This window comes from Carassius auratus, chromosome 25 (genome assembly GCF_003368295.1).
Source record: "Carassius auratus strain Wakin chromosome 25, ASM336829v1, whole genome shotgun sequence".
In the NCBI taxonomy this organism is placed as follows: Eukaryota; Metazoa; Chordata; class Actinopteri; order Cypriniformes; family Cyprinidae; genus Carassius; species Carassius auratus.
This window is the reverse complement of record NC_039267.1, coordinates 10,446,055-10,464,392: the sequence shown is the minus strand read 5'-3', so window position 1 is coordinate 10,464,392 and position 18,338 is coordinate 10,446,055. Positions and strand designations below refer to the sequence as shown.

General features: G+C 33.9%; 1 protein-coding gene across 1 annotated transcript in view; it reads left to right on the top strand.

Moving 5' to 3' along the window:
• The window catches only part of LOC113043240 (polypeptide N-acetylgalactosaminyltransferase 18-like), a 53,714-nt gene that overhangs the window by 13,179 nt on the left and 22,197 nt on the right, over nucleotides 1-18,338 (top strand). Inside the window, exons 2-4 of the mRNA XM_026202486.1 lie at nucleotides 10,729-10,930; nucleotides 14,055-14,221; nucleotides 17,855-18,038. Coding sequence (XP_026058271.1) covers nucleotides 10,729-10,930; nucleotides 14,055-14,221; nucleotides 17,855-18,038 — 553 coding nt within the window. The remainder of the gene's footprint in view (nucleotides 1-10,728; nucleotides 10,931-14,054; nucleotides 14,222-17,854; nucleotides 18,039-18,338) is intronic.

Genomic DNA, 18,338 nt, shown 5'->3' with positions numbered 1-18,338 from the left:
TTTGTAATTGGTAACAATAATAATTATTATTATGATCAACTTTATGACTTTTGAGTCTAGTTTTTAGACTTTCAAAAAAATCCCAGGGTTATCTGCTTTGTGGAACACGCACAAAGACATTCTCTCATGAACTTCAATTAGTCTTACATTATAAGGTTTCCAATAAAATAACCCTGAGCAATTGATAACTGCAATTCTGCATAACATTCATACCTTTTAGCGCTCTGCTTTAACAAGAACAGGACTGTAGAAATACTGAAATTCGTTTGAATTATTTACTGCTCAATGTCATGGATTAATAGCAAGATGTATTTAAAATTGCCCAAAGAAAGACTTATAATTGTCCACATTGAGGTGTGGAATCCATTCAGAATTGCACGCTTCCCAACAGTGTCTTAAAGTCCAAAAGTTATTATTATGATTATTCACAAGCTCTGTGAATTGGTGAGGAAATTTTGTGATAGATGATCATTTAGCTCTGTGTGGTGCACATAATGGCCTGCATTTACCAGCAGGCTCACCAAATTATTACCAACAAAAAGTTGTAAAGTCATTTCAGCTTCAAGGGCAATGGGCTGTATTCCATAAATGTAAAACCTCTGGGATGAGAGAACATTTCATATACATACATTTACATAGTGTTAACCTAGCGGCAGTTTGCCTGTAGCTAATGTGCCAAGCTAGAAAGAAGTAGACGGCGTCAATGACTCAAATGACTCACACTGTTTCAACTACCCATAAGAACCTTTAATTGTGAAGCCTGCCTCCATTTCACTCTCTGCAGGGCTGCATGAACTTCCAGCTGTGTGCTTGGCAGCTTTCAGCTTGACTCTGAAAGGCCTTCAGCACACTCCAGTTAGACAGGCTAATGTACCTGATATTATAAACTAGCGCTTGTCACAGACCGTGTTCGATTTCTGCAGTGATGTACTATAATGTATGAACATCTTTGGTGTTCTGAAATACTGTGCTGATTAATTTTTCCATGCAGTCACAATAAAACAAAACTGAAGCATTCAAACATCAGCATAAAGATTCTGTGAGAAACATACTGTCATTTAAGTCATTATTCACTAATTTTCTTAACCACCGCTGCCACTGGATCATTGAGTCTGGTTAAGTTCAACTCAAGAACCAGATCAGTCTGATTGATAACTCAATGATTCAGACAATCTTACTCCAAAGAAAGATTCATTCATGATTCGCTATCAGTAATTGTCATGAAAATGCAAAGAAGATCTTGCTTGGTTTGTTCAACTGAAGAAAGTAAGTGAAGCAGGTATGAAATAACCTTTGTATAGTATTTATGATCTTGTTTTGTCAGGCTATGAGTGTAAATCATCACGGTCTGATAGAATGGGGCTGTTTGGATTGTGATGCCTTGTTTTGTCTCAGATGTTTGTCACTGAGTAAGGTTTATTCTGGTGTACATATATGATTCAGATGCTCAGACGTGTCTCTGTGAAGTCAGAAACCATTGCGTTACGGTTACATCAGTGGCAACTTGGAAGCATCAAGCGCTTCTAACATCTGAAGCACTTCAGATTGGTGGAGATGGGATATTCATAGTAGCATGCCAATTGAAACTGACTTTGTTGCTGTGTAATGGCACGCGCCTCTCAAGTAGGGTACTTAGCATGCACTCTGGTGTAATATATCCCACGGCAGATGATAAAAAATTCATTGATTATTTTTCTGAGAGTTGCCCAGACATTCAGGACCTTTGACTGATCTATTAATTTATGTGTCGTGTAGCTCCAGTGGGCTCTTTAATGTGCCTTAAAGAAGGCGACAGGAACTGTCAACTTAGATGTCTCATCTGCTGTCGTCATGGCGCCGGCAGGACATTTTAACCCAGCAGATGCTTACATAACAGCTCTTAATGAGAAGAGCAGCCAAAATGGCATTCATCACCAGTGCGTGGTTCACTCAGCAGCTTGGTCATTTCCACTGTTGTGAATATAACACCTATGCGCTCTCAACCGTTTTATGTGATCTGATTAGGCTTGACGTTTAGAGTTAGTTAGTTTAGATTCAATAAATGAAAAGAGCAGGATGTCAGTACATTTGTCGTCAATTATTTTCACTGCCTCATTGGTGTCAATGTATGTTAATTTCAGTCTTAGGTCCATTATATTTGTGGAAGACATTTACTGAAACGTTGGTCTTCCACATGCTTGCTTGCATATTTATTTTTACTTATTGAGCTGTGCTAAAATACTCTATTCAGTACAGTATTCAGTTGGAATACTGAAATACTGCTCAAATACTGTTAGTTTCTGGCTGTATTTATTTAGCTCTGCCACAGCTCCACTACTGAATCTATATTATGAAACACACAGCATTGCCAATGTAGTCCGATTCCCCAACAAATGACTTTAATGAGACTTTTTTTTTAGTGGATCAAAAATGTGTAGCACAACAAGTGTAAGACTCTCAAACAAATTACTTTAATGAGCCTGTTCTCTTTATTGAGAGTACTGAAAGAAACATTAACGGAACCGTAAGCATCAAATTCTCCACTATACCCATCCCCACGTGTATTCCTGTGCAATTATTATTGAGTGAAGCCCAATAAATGGGTTTGATGTACATCCTAAACTTCAGAATGTCCTATTCCCTCTACATCCATCTCCTCTGATTGAGGTGCTCAACGGTGGCCCATTTCCTGTCTCTCTTGTGGCCAGACAGATGGCCGGCCTGGACGGCGGATCACGTTCTGCATCACTCTCCTCAGGACCGGCGCTGGCTTCAGGCTGAGCCAGGTCATCGAATCCAGCCTCGCTTTGCTCTCTGTGTCACCATCCCCGGAGGGCTGCAAAAAACTCTCAGAGAAATTGAATAAAATATATTTCCTGACTTTGCCAGCAAGCTGTCCTTTTCCATAAGCTGCACAGAGCGTGATGGAGGGGAAGGCGAATGTGTGCAGATGGAACGTTTAGACGGTCAGGACACGTACCTTCTGTTTCTCCCTTCTGCAGCCTTGGGTTGTCCTGCCTCAGGTCACAATGTTGTTTAATGACGCTGGCTGGGACATTAGCCCTGTAGCCTTCATACTTCGAAGGGATTCATGCCCTAAACTCAGAAAAATTTTAAATAAATAAATAAAATACTATTTGGCTGTTATAGTCTGGCAATAATGTTCTGCGAAGATAGATATTAATATTTTGGTTTGAAAGGCCTTTTTTCTTCTGTGTTTTTCTTCTCTCTCTCTCTTCTCTCTCTCTCTCTCTCTCTCTCTCTCTCTTATGTTACTGTTAAAAAGTTTAAAGTCAGAAAGACTTTTTAATGTTTTTGAAAGTGTCTTCTGCTCACCAAGGCTGCATTTATTTGAAAGAGTGCTATTGTGAAATGTAACACTTTAAAATAACTTATTATATTTTATTAAAATTTCATTTATACCTGTGATGCAAAGGTACACTTTCAGCATCATTACTCCAGTCTTCAGTGTCACATTAACCTTCAGAAATCATTCAATATGATTTGGTGCTCGAGAACATTTCTTATTTTAGTTTAGCTAAATTAAGACTGGATGATTTGTATAAAATGACTCTGCTGTTGTATTTGTTATTAATACAATTTCTACATTGCTTGGCAACTGCAAACAGTTCAACATTAGTTTAATAAACTTGATTATGTGACAGAAGAACTGTGTATTCAAAGCCTTGATTATGTGACAGAAGAACTGTGTATTCAAAGCCTTATAGTTATTTCAGTGACCGTTGTGTTTTCAGCATAAGAAATCAACAATTATGATTCACTGTTAAACTTTGGAAAAGGCAGCAGTAATTACAAACGAATTGGAAACATGAATTTAGCTGAGCACTCTCGCTAACATGCTAAATGGCATGTCTTTCATTTGAAATATGCGCTTAATATAATTGGCATGAGGGGAATAAGGCCGGTCTGACCCATATCAGACTAATTAGTCTACTTTGAAAACTGTAATGAAAGGGGACAAGACACAAATTACATATTCGATCAATGCCATAAAACAAATACATATGAATACATAACTTTCATTAAAAGGTCATGGTCAGTCATGTACTGGCAAATCGTAAACATGCAGTGTGTCTAATGATGATAAGATATTAAATAGTTAAGACAAAAATATTAAGATTGCATATGGAAGAATATATCCAGGAATGATATCTAATAGTCACCCTATGCCTTTTCACAAATAATAGCGGGATTGATTGAGCATTGAGAGTATTGTCCAAAAGCCATTCACAGCTCTGTCTGTCACGGTTACAGATGCTCTTGCTGTGTTCTCCTTGTGGAAATGGCTTTGGGCATCTGCTCATTTTGTTCTGCAATCTGAAGCTTTTCCTGCAGCTCTCGACTGGCCAGAATCTATAATGATGGGTGTTAGTGTGCAGAGAGACGATCCAGCCCTTAGATATGTGCGGAACAGCGAGAGAGAGACTTTCAAATGTGTTGATACACAAGAGCCATCTGGATTAAGGTACACTGCACTGAAAGAAAGCAGTAAACTGGTGTATGATGGTGTCTGTGCCAAATATTTGCTCTGGCACAGTAAAGTGAATGAATAATGAGACTTGTCTTTGGTGCTACCTACAGACAATAAATAGAAGCATTTATACATTTCTCATAAAGCGCTGTTTACGTCTTTGTCCAATGGTCTAAATAGCTGTGTGGAATTTTTACGATGGTGGACTGTAAATGCAATATGTTGTCATTTATATACCTTTTTAGACATTGTTCATTGTTGTGTATCTGCGCTCTACTCAATTAGAGCCGTGCGCTGCTGACTAATTTAATCAAGTAGAGTATCCTGTTATCTCTTAGTCATGCACAGCTTGTATTACAGCAGCAGCATCAGGCCAACAAGCTCACGACGTCAGAGTTTTAAAACGATTGTTGCATTTGCACAGAATTAGGAGCTGCATGATTTATGCATTATGTATCATTTCGTTTGGGTGTTTCTTCAACTATAAATGACAAACATGCTCAAAATAAATAGTGAATTAATTTGTCAATTAGCACATTAAATTAATTTATTTATAATAATATTGAAATATTAATTTTAAAGTTGTTTTAAGTCGTGTGTGTGTGTGTTCTGTTTATTCTATTTAAATTATATTAAGCTTTAATTTATTTCAGTTTTAGTCATTTTAGTACTGCACTTCAGCTTATTTTATTTCAGTTATTTGCAAAGGCAACATTGCTCATTTTTGTTTTCAATCAAGTATTTATGTTTTATTTTATTTTGGCTTTATTTTAATTATTGGAAATTTATTTTTAATAATTTTAATTGACGATACACAGCCATTTTTTTTAATGAGGGTCATAAATATTTCAAACACAGTGTCATCTGAAATTAAGTACGTTGACAGAAATACATTTTTTAACATACTTGGAATAAAATAACCAAAAAGTTTTGCTATGGCTATTATAGCTAGCATTTTATGTATTTGAAATGCATACAATTCATATTATCAGTTTTTGCATTTGTTTTTTTTTTCTTCATATAGCCTCTCTTTACGAACGTAAATTTTTTTTTTTAAATAAAAAGAATTTGCAGAATTGAAATGGTGGTGAAAATGATGTTACAACTGAAATACACACACAAACACACACACACACATAATCATATAAATCAATTTCACACAGTAAATATTGTGTTGGTTTAAATGTTTTGTTATTTCACTCCTAATGATAGATTTTCATAAATGATGGTGTAAAATCTGGATCTGGGACCAGATTAAAACAATAATATCTTTACATAAAAGATATTTGAAACATAGAGTAAATAATGATATGATATGACCTTTAAGTTAAAATCAGTTGGTCTAAATAAAAAGCAAGCCCCGAGACATAAGAAGGAACACCCATTGTTTTTCCAGCGATTTGTCTTGATAATGATCCTAACATGGAAAGTATGTCTTCAGGAAGCAGAGCTCTGTTGGCCGTCTGCGTTGTCTCATGGGTCTGAATAAATTTGACAGCAAAACATTAGGTCAGCTACAGTATGTAGCTCATTAGGGTCATGTGAGTGCTCTCATATTTTGGCTTTCATTGTGGTCTTGGGTCTGTGAGTCAGAGTCCTCTTCAGACAAACACACATGTGACATGCTCTCACATGAACCTTATATCTATAGCAAGAGCTTCTCCGAAATGTCAGAACAGCATGATGTTTTTGCATTTGCAGGCTGTTTGCATGTGTTCTTCTGAACTCACTGGTTTGGGTTACATGCTGGGTGTCTAGTTTTACATTCGCTCATAGAGCTGGCACTGACAGGCAGACGGCATGCCACAGGCGAGGTCAGAAATGCTAGCCGTCCGGCGTGACGCAACCCTCCCGAGGCTTTCGCATTTTAAAAAGGGAAACAACTTCGTTTTGGATCCTTCCTACTATATTTATCTTACAAAATGAATCTTTTCTATTTTTCAGCATTTTAAAGAAATGGTTTTCCCTAATGTCGTTCCAAACCTGTGCGACTTTCTTTCTTCTGTGGAGCACTAAAGGAAAAATATTGAATAATGTATTCTCTCAAAGCTATCGCATGACTTTGAAAGACTCGGGATATGGTGCACATGTCTTATGAACCATCGTTATGATACTTTAATGTTGCCTTTTTGTCATTTCGGAGCTTGACAGACACAGTCCTCATTCTTTTTCATTATAGTAAAGAGATTGGCCAGGGTTTTCTTCAAAAATGTTCATAGAAGAAAGAAAGCCAGGTTTTGGTGGTAAAGAGATATTACTTTGAGTTTCTTTATTTTGTTGAAACTTTAGTACTTAGAGCTTGAAGGGATGTAAAAGTTATTTACTTAGAAGTGTGTGTAAGTATATAGCCTACTTTAACTTTACTGAGCACAGCGGGTAAGGATTATATTAATTGATTTTGAAGAGCCTGATGAAATGAGCTTGTACTTTTTCTGGAGTTGATTATATGTCATTAGTTCTGTTTGGTGAGTAAAGGACATCCAAGTTCTTTGGGAAGAAGATCATGGTTATTGCATTAAAAACATAATTGCAAGATAATAGTGTTTTTGTCGCTGCAGGAGGTTGTGGTGCGAAGCTGTGAAATGTTGCTGTTGTGCTTAATTTTTGTAATGTATTATAAAAGATTTTTATGTACTTTATGTTGACTTATACTTTTGGTGATTAAAGCCCATGTTAGTACTGTATGTATATTTGTAATAATAATTATTTTTATTAATAATTTGTTTACTTTGACTAATGCTTTTAATACTTAACACATTTAGGAATTCAAAATGGTTATTGCATTGAAAAATACAAGATAATTATAAAAAAAAAACAGTGAATGTCTTTTAAATCTTGCTGTTTTGCAGAATTACTCTTTATATATTGAATAAATTTTTTCTGTATTATATATTTATTTAATATATTTTTTTATTAATAATTTATTGATATCAGCAACATGTTATTATAATACGTTATTTTGTACACACACACACACACACACACACACACACACATATATAAATATATATATATATATATATATATATATATATATATATATATATATATATATATATATACATATATACTATTTTAATATTTATCATTATTATTATTTATATCTTTACAATTATTGTTATTAATTATATTGTTATTGTACAATAATACTTTATAAATAATAATAATTATTATTATCACTTATAATTATTTATAAAGTATTATTGTAATAGATTCAATAGTTGTTGGATAATAATAATAATAATAAGATGAAGAGCAATAATTATCACTAATTATCACCAATAATTATAATAATTTTGTATTATTTCTTCTTGTTATTGTTGTTTAACAACAACAATGTACAGTACTACTAAAAATAATCATTTGATAATTATATATGTTTTTAATTATTGATGTTGTTAGGTTTTTTGAAACAAAAGTTTTGAAGCAAAGTGCATGATGATGAAAAAAATTATTTATAAAAAAATATATAAATATAAAGGGTGCAAAGTGCATGATGATGAAAAAATTTATTTATAAAAAAAATATATAAATATAAAGGGTCAAAATGCATGATGATGGAAAGATGTGTATCTATTTATTCAAAAATAATGATAATAGAGTAAATGTTAAAGGCAACTATGGGGATTTATTATTAATTGGGTTTGGGCTATTATAATATAATGTGCGATGCGTGCGTTTGAACCTATAAAGTTTTGCTGTTAAAAATTATTATAAACTTTTATTTGACTAAAGACAAAAAAGATTCAAAATTTATTTTACAAGATTGACTTGGCCATCCGAAAACAACAAGTTTCCTCTTTTTATTCCACACATAAATAGGAACAAATTGTCAGTAAGGGTGATGATTTAAAGAAGGTGAAAATGAATGGCTAAGTTAATTTAAGCATGTATTTCCTAACTGTATTTTCATATATTTAGCTTGTTGCTTAGCACTTCTGCAAGTAATTTAGTTATTATGAGAATGCTGATTTCTTCTCTACCCGGAGGCACATTCATTTTCATCTGTCATTCTCTTCTGGAGAGCAGTAGGTACATCACAGTAGGAGCTATGAGCAAACTTTAAAGCATTTTTCCTTTTGTTCATATCATATGCTGAGAAGATCCATCTTTCAACCTACTTACACTGATCTGTCAGTTTCTGCAGTAATTCATTCTCTGTTTGACTCCCTCCTTTTTTTTTATCTCGACACAAATCTACAGTGTCAGTGAAACCACCTCGATTTTCGTCTGCATCTAAAGTCACTTGGAGCACCACAGCAGAGAGGACACCTATATAGAGCATTTATTTGCACATCAGCGTGGTCATGTTGACACTACCTGAATTATACAGTGAATTGAACTTCTAAACACAATAATGGAGGCTTTTTGGATCTTTAATACTGTTATTCATCTTGCTGTTTGATTTCTAGCCAGTGGCCTGTTTTCTCAATGGCTGTTTGAATGTAGGCTACTCTGCTGAATAGAGCTGGAATGAGGCTAAGCTCTAATTTACTTGGGAGGTGATTTTTAAGCCTCGTGACTAGCCTTCGGCTTTGGAAAATAATTGAAAAGTGTAAGCTACAAATAAAATGTTAAAGATTAGCTGATTTGTTAATGATTCAGTGATTTTCGGATGTGCGTTTGAAGGACTGGAAGCCTGAAACGGACTTCTTTTTGTGTATGTTTACACGACAGCGCCTTAAAAGGCATTTCTAGTTCATGAAAGCAGTGTCTCCTGGTCTGAAGTTGGTTTCAAACTGTCAGTGTCTGCAGTGGCAAAGATGTATTATTCTCCGCAGGCCAGCTCTTTGCAGTGGCTGTAATTAAATAACCTCTGCTGTTAATTAGCATTCCTTAATTACGCGCATTGGCCTTTCATCATTCTTCGAGCATTGCCAGGGCACTTTCCTTCTGTTCTGCCCGCGTACTCAGCATTCATAGTTCTGCAACCTGTCATATATTCATATTATGTGAATTTGATTTTGATTTGCTTCTTAGACAGCTTGATGGAGAGATTGGGTGAGAAGGATTAGCTTTGCATAAGACCTTGATGGGATCGCTGACTTGATGAATGGAAGTTAGAGAAGAAATGGACTCATTATTTTAGTAGTAATAGATTCCAAACTGCAGTTGGCTGTCTTTCATTTATATGATTATACCATTATATCATAATAATGAACAATACCATATTCATATTTCATAGTACACCTAGGTACTTGTGGGATGTGGGATGGCCATGGCGCATGTCCAAAAAATATTGAATAACAATGGTGCATGGTTAAAAACCCATGGTGTTACTAATATATATATATATATATATATATATATATATATATATATATATATATATATATATATATATATATATATATATATATATATATATATATACATATACATAAATTATTAATACTACAATTTTATTGTTATTGAAAATTTATTTTAAGATTTATATATAATAAAACAATAATTTTAATATGTTGTATTATTATTGGTGTTTTTTAATCTTTAAAACTGTTGTTTTTATTAATTATACTGTTTTTATTGAATAATAACAATAATACTTTAGAAATATTAATAATAGTGATTATAATAATAATAATAATTACTGAGTAATCATAGTAATTTTCACTGTTTTATTATTGTTTTTATTTTAACCTTTAATAGTATTGTTATTTAACAGCAACAACAGCAATAATAATAATAAAAATAATAATTTAATAATAATAATAATAATTATTATTATTATTATTATTATTATTTAGTGCTGTCAAATCAGTTAATCACAATTAATTTGCATCAAAAATAAAAGTTTGTTTACATAATATATGTGTACTGAGTATATTTATATGTAAATATAAATACACACACACATATATATAAGAAAACATATATACATTATATATATGACATATATTTAATATACATTTATATTTATGTACTGTATAACATAAATCATATATAAATATGACTATGTATATACAGAGTACACATATTTATTATGTAAACACTTTTATAATGGATGCGATTAATTGCAATTAATCAACTTGACAGCACTATCTAATAATATTAGAAGTAATAATATTAACAGTTATAATTGTTATTAGTGTTAATCATTGTTATTATATTGTTTATAAATTATATTCAGTGTCTACATGATTTGTTTTCACTAACTCAACATGAGTGAAAATGAGTTTGTTAAAGATGTGATGACCATGTTTACCCAGAAGCCCTTGAGCCATCACTAACATTGCTGATATTGTTCTTTTCATCAGAACTTCCAGAGAAACCGTTGAAAGATGGGGAAGATACAGCTGACCAGACCCTCTCAGACTCTCTTTTTGCACACTGGGGTCATGACCTCGGCCCCGAGAGCCGCAAGGTGGCTCTGAAAAAGTTCCAGTACTACGGTTACAACGGCTACCTCAGCGACAGACTCTCTCTAGACAGAGCCATCCCAGACCTCAGGCCTGACGGGTGAAACAATCACTCATCTATCTATCTAAACATATATATATATATATATATATATATATATATATATATTAGGGATGCACGATCATGATTTTTCATGGCCGATTCTGATACCGATATTTTTTTTAAGCAACAAACAAGAAAGAAGGCATGCATAAACAAGATGTTTATTTGGTATTTAATAGGCCAAACAGGCTTTTGACTATTGAAAACAATAACTGTAACCATCTGAAATTAACGGCAGTAACTGCACAGTAAGCAGACTACATTCAATACAAACATAGATGATACAGACATCAGCATTTAGCTTTTGGTTTTGAATTGGGTTGAAACTACATAGAAATGGCCTCAAATGAAAAGATTAACTATAACCATGTGAAATTAAAGGTAATAACTGCATGGTTCTATAGTCCAAACAACACAATCAACACACATTCAATAAGATGTTTCTTAATCAGCATTCAGTATTTGTTTTAGTTTTTAAATTTGGTTTTAAATAAAAAAGGTCTTTACCAGTGAGACAAAATAAAAGTATGCTATAAATTATTTCAAAATGTTAAAATCAAATAAATTTAGTGCGAATAAAACAAAGATGCAAAGTGTTTCATTCGTCCAATTAAAAAGATAATAACAATAGGGTAATGATTCATATCTATATTTTTTCACTTTAGCCAAATGAAAAATAAATAACTATTGGCTCAAGTTAAAAATATATAGATGTGAATCATTACCCTAAAATGTTTTAATTGGATGAATGAAACCCTCTTCTCCTTAAGTGTACTACAGCAGGTGATTTTTATATCAAATTAAGTCGATGTAATTTTAAGGTAAAATAAAAATAATGATCCTATACAGAACTGAAGTTTACTTCTGGCTTTTCAAACGTGTATGCAAGTTCTACTTTACAAAAAAAAAAAAAAAAAACATTTCAGTTTTGTCACAGTTTAGTCCGTTTCGATTCTCATCCAACACACCAGCAACAAGTTGTCCTGAAAATCCCTTCACTGTCTCCGTGTGTGCAGGGCGCCGACAGGTACAGTATACGCTCGCGCAGCTTCAGTGAGAAGGAAAGGGACTCTTATTTGTGCACCAGTAAACCAACGGCTGTTCGCTTCCTGCTTTCTGTGCCTCAGACCCCTTCCAGTGCTGAAGGGCTGCCCGTGTCCTGCACACAGATTTCGAAACACTTCCACACAAGTGACATGATAGCGAATAATTACAATGTAGTCTGTACACGCAGGCGCACTTGTGGAAAAATCAGCAGAAAAAAGACCAAAACCCGGCTAATTGCAGATCGCGTATGGTTCTGATTTATGGCCGGTCAACCGGTGCATCCCTTATATATATATATATATATATATATACACACACATACAGTCATGTGGAAAAGTTAGGATACCCTTGATGGTTTTCTGTTTCAGGACATTATAATAAAAATAAAACCTAGTCGTTGAAAGGTCTTGATGAACAACAACACATAATCCACTCTGCCATATTTATTTATCAAAAATAAAACCAAAATAGAAAAACCATTTGTGACAAAGTTAGGACACCCAACATAGGAATTAAGAGGGTAAGTAGCAGTCATGCACTGCTAATCAAAAGCCTTTGATTAACTGATCATCAACAAGTGTGAGACATCAGCAATGAGCTTAAAGAAGCAATTGTTGCTGCTATCAATCTGGGAAGAGTGACTTGGCCATTTCCAAACAATTTGAAGTCCATCATTCTACAGTGAGGAAGATTATTTACAAGTGGAAGACATTCAAAACAGACACCAATCCTCCCAGGAGTGGACTTCCCAGCAAATTCACCCCAAAATCAGACCGTGTTACGCTCAGAGAGATGGCAGACAACCCAAGAACTACACCGCAGACTCTACGGGCCTCAGCTAGCATGTGAAATTATAAAGTTCATGACACTACAATTATGAAAATATGGGATAAGTACGGCACATTCGGAAGGCCTGTCAGAAAAAAAACATCTTCTATCTAAAAAAGCATGGCAGCAAGGTTTTGGTTTGCAAAGTCGCATCTAAACAAATCTTAAGACTTCTAGAACAATGTCCTTTGAACAGATGAGACCAAGGTGGAGATGTTTGCAGCACGTTTGGTGAAAACCTAACAAGTATGTCAGCACAAACACCTCATACCAAAAGTCTGTGGCTGGTGGAGGGCTTAGGATTATGGGCTTGTTTTATAGCCAAAGGACCTGGGCACCTCACAGTCATTGAGTTGACCATGATTTCCTCTGTTAACCAACAGTTAAAGCTTGGCCAAGATTGGATGATGCAATATCATAACAGGACAATGATCCCAGGCACACCAGCAAATCTACAACAGAACGGCTGAAAAGAAAAGAATAAACTGAAAAGAATAAACTTCAATAAACTGGAGCAACGTTGTAAAGAAGAGTGGGACAAGATTCCTCCAGAACAATGTGAGAGACTGATAAAGTCATACAGAAAATGATTAACTCAAGTTATTGCTAATAAAAGTGGATCTGCAGTTGAATCATAGGGTGTTCTAACTTTTTTCACATGTTTTTTTGAAATTGAACAAAATTTTTGTTAAGTAATAACACCGTGTGATATGTAATGTTGTTTATCTGAGGTAAAATAAAAAGGAATAGGAAAATATTTTATATTAAATAGGAAAATATTTTATATTAATTATAAATATTTTTATAATTTATTTTATCTTTCTGTACAATGATAGATCATGGCTTTAATTTTGCTAATAGCATATAACTTTTTTTTTTTTTTTTTTGATGTCACATCCATGTGGATGCGTATTTATATGAGACTGAGCAATAATAAATTTGGTGCAGACGTAATCTTTCAAAGTGTCAAACTGGAATTAAACGCCTCCGGTTATGTGATTGTTCAAACCGCCTATGGAAAATGTTTGTGTTAAATCAAAACAGTCTTGCTCTTTCATTTTTAATTAAATATTTAACTCAAAATACATAACCACCTCTTTTTTTGCCTCTTCCAACTGAAATTTAATTCCAGTCGCAAATGTGTTTCCATTGTGATTAAAGGCAGAACTCAAGAAAAGAAAAATATTTGAGATATTTAATCTTGAAAAGACTTCTTTTTCAGGTGTGTGATCCTGTATTTATGCAGGTGCAGAAACATCTCGTACCCCTCCAGTCTACCACAAGTCAGCATCATCTTCATCTTTGTGAACGAGGCGCTGTCGGTCATCTTGCGTTCCGTTCATTCGGCGATCCATCGAACGCCCTCCCACTTACTGAAGGAGATTATCCTCGTGGATGACAACAGCAACAACGGTGAGGGCTTGTTTTTGCCCCAGTGCTAATATTTTGATTTGCTGGGGGCATACAGGGACTCCATCAGTGGGGATTGACTCATGAATGACAGATTATGATGCATAATGCATATTTTTGAGGTGTGTAACATGATAACACTAGGGGATTATGGGCAGCCAATGTACATGTATCCCATATGCAGAACTAAATGTTTTATGCTTTGGCATCAGAAGAGAGTCATTTTTCTTACAAACATTCTGGTCTAGAAGGAGTCAGTTTAATCAAGCCAATTCTTTTTCTGAAGAGAAATTCACTGCCATATTGCATATTATCTGTCCTAAATGGTATCTGAGATGTGTGAAAAATCATAGTGTCTGAAAGGTGCCCAGATGGAGTAATGTTTCTTGTAGATGTTTTGACATGTGCATGCATATATTCTGCTTTGGGTTATATTTACATTTGTACAAATACTTTATATTCTTTATATTAGTCCAAGCATTACCTGGCAATAAAGTAAAATTAAAATAAATAGATAAATGAATTAATAATTGTGCCATTAGTACATACAGTGTATCATGTAGAGTACAGTATAACTGGGTTTATTAGCTTAATCCACAGCTTCCTTTCTTTAAATTTAATTTATGTTTATTTCTAAGTTCTTCTTTTTACATATTATCATGTCCATAAGGAGTTTCTGGTCACCTGTTGAATTTAACTTGAACATTTGAAATGTTAATAAAAAATTTGAATTTTTGAATCTTTTACAAAATATTTAAAATATATGCATAAATTAGTGTTGATAATATTAATATTGCAATAATAAATTAATAAGTAATACTGTTAAATATCATTTATATATAATATATATAATCAATTATAAACCTTAAGGTAAAAATTTCAAATACGGTTTTAAAGATTTTAGTAATTTAGTAAATTTTTGTAAATATTAATATTTTACAGATAATATTTTAATGTTATGCAATGATAAATATATAAGATACACTTAATGTAAGAAAGGTAATAAAAAAAGAATTAAACAAATATTAATAATAATACATAAAAGTTGTTAGTAATATTATTAATATAATTATTAGTATTTATTATACTTTATATATAATAATTGCAAGTATTTAACACTGTCAGTCGGTAATGAATATAGTTTATAATAGAAATATATTTAATTTAATATGATTGTAATATTTTTTTAAATGATTATATAATATCAAATATAAAATACACTGTCAATGCAATAAAATTGATAAATTAAAAATAAATGTTTTAAAACAACAAGTAATGCATAGCAATATTCTGCTTAAAGGTGTCATATGATGCCGCTAATAAACAACATAATTTTGTTTATTTGGTGTAATGAAATGTGTTTATGCAGATTAAGGTAAAAACAAAAACATTATTTTCCATAAAATGCACATTATTGTTTCTCTTCTATGCCCCGCCTTCTGAAACGCATTGATTTTTGAAAGGCTTAGTTCTGTAATAATTGTTCTGAAAAAGCGACATGTGGTCTGATTGGCCAGCTATCCAGCGCATTGTTATTGGCCGAATGACTCAACTGTGTGACAGAAATGTTACGCACCTTAACATATGCCTTCTCAAGCTGCTCTGCTCGTGCACAAACCATCATCGGTTCACTTTTAGCAGTTCAATCAATGTACTGTTAGGAGGAAATTAATAACTCAGGATATTGGTTTATTTTGAATCAGAGGAAGTATAAGGAACATTTATAAACCGAATAACTTAAATCATTTGTGGATGAGTGTGTACTGGAGACGCAAACCATTTCAAACAATTCAGTTCGATTTGTTGAACTGGTTCGACCGGTTCACTAAGAAGAACCAGTTAACTGGAAAGATTTGTTTGAGATCCGGACAACGCTAGACAAGACAAAACCAATAAAACCCATTACAAACTAGGCATTTGTTGCATCCAGTGGAGACATAATTACTGATTATAATGACTTATTCTGTCTTTTTAAGCGATACGTTGCATATCGCATTGCGTAAACATAAAACCATGTTTGCATTTGTGATTGGAGAAACGACAAACAACAAGCCTACTTTACACTGCTCAAAACTTGCGTTTGAATCATCAATAACAAATTATTTAAATATAAATAATGTACCTACAGGCTATGAGTCTGTCCAGACTGTCCTTGCAATGTTTGAACTGCCCAACTTTATAGAAACAGCCATTGTGCCACAGATGCATTGTAGGCTATGGTTCAGGAAACAGTCCTCATCCTCCATAAAATGCACAGCACACATCTGAATATTTGGGTTGGACTGTTCTGGAACATTCTCGTAAATACAACTTAACCACTGATTTCTAGTTATGTACACTTTTGGAAGGCCAAACAAAGTAGTTTCTCTTTCACAACGAAACACACAGCGACTCCACATCATGGCAGCAGTGGCAACAGAGAATAAAAGTTACGCCTTCTTTATTTACGTGAACATTTGGGCGGCGTTATGCTAATCTTCCCACATAGTGATGTAAACATCTTGGGGCATATTTAAAAGGGGCGTTTTAGGGGGGAGTGGTTTACTCTTAACTTTTATAAAGAATATATTTTTTGGATTTGAGACTTTAGTCTTTGTAACTTTACAGATCTTCTTTATGCACCAAGAGCTTGCAACATTGAAATCGCATCATATTACCCCTTTAATATTTTATTAATATATTAAATTATAAAATAAATATTATACACTTTTACTTAAACTTAAAACCAATAAATAAATATTTTAAAGATTAGTAATTTAATAGTGTCCTTCGGTTTCATAACAAAACTGACTGAAGTAAGACAAATATTTAAATATAGTGTCATTATTTTTTTATAAATAGGTCTGTATACACTGAAATATAATAAGATATTGTGTCCCTGCTCGGGGATAAACGCATTTGTTGGTCCTTGACACCAAAATGTTTGAAAAACCCCTGTGTAGAATTTGCTTAAGACTTGACTACTTTCTGAAGATAACTACAGGCTCTGTGCAGTAAAGTACACTACTGAGCCGGGTTCATCTCAGGCCGATCAGAAGCAAAAGCTTTTATTTGCTCTCAGTCACCTCTAGAGTATTTGGTTTTTCCAGAAAAATGACTTCACAGCAGTTATGCTACAGTGACCCTTTACTCAGCAAGTGTGGGATATAGTAAGTGGGCTGGGCGGTTAACATGAGGTGCAGAGGTTTGGACGTTTCATTCTCCCACAGATTGACAGTGGCCCCACCTCACATCATCTGGTTGCTGTGGTGAGACAGGATGATGGCTCTCTGCCTAATAAAAACAAACAGCAGAGGAGACAGATGGGAGGGGAGTAATCACCAGTAGACAGCGGTAGAGGCTCCAAATATCACAGACCGCTGGCAAATATTAGTGTCTGATGTTCTCAGCATTTCAGTTCATGTTAGTCATTCCCTGAGAGGTCGAAGGGGGAGGCTATATAAACGAATTTTGATTAGAATGTAATAAAAGTCAGGTACACGTGTCACTAGGGTCTCCCCGCTTCATTTCTGGTGAGTACTGAAACTCACCAGGCCAGCAGGGTGATTAAGCAAACAGCAGGTATCAGGTTTGAATTTTATATTGCATGAAGAGACTCTTTTCAGTTAATCCCTCTTTCGTTCACTTTGTTCAAAGCTGAACTGTCAGAAAACCTGCAGAGGTTTGTGGACGAGACCAACCAACAGCGGCCCGACTTCATTAAAGTGGTTCGACATAACAAGCAAGAGGGTTTGATTCGCTCTCGGGTCAGCGGCTGGAGGGCTGCAACCGCTCCCGTCGTGGCCCTGTTTGATGCCCATGTGGAGTTCAGCGTCGGATGGTCAGTGACACTTGAAATTTAAGTCTTTTTGTTACCAGTACTAGTAAAAGTGCTAGAAGGTTTTTACTTCTGTAAAGTTTTGATGCTTTTAAAATATTATGCTTATTATATATACAATTAATAAAATGTATAAAGTATTTGCATCAAAATGCTATAATTTGTCTGTTATAGTGTATAGTGGAAGATTTGTTATTTGTTTGATGTGATTAATAAATATATATTATGAGTTACTTCTATATATTCAGAATTATAACTATATATTCAGTTTTACCTCTGAATATTCTGATTTACTTCTATATT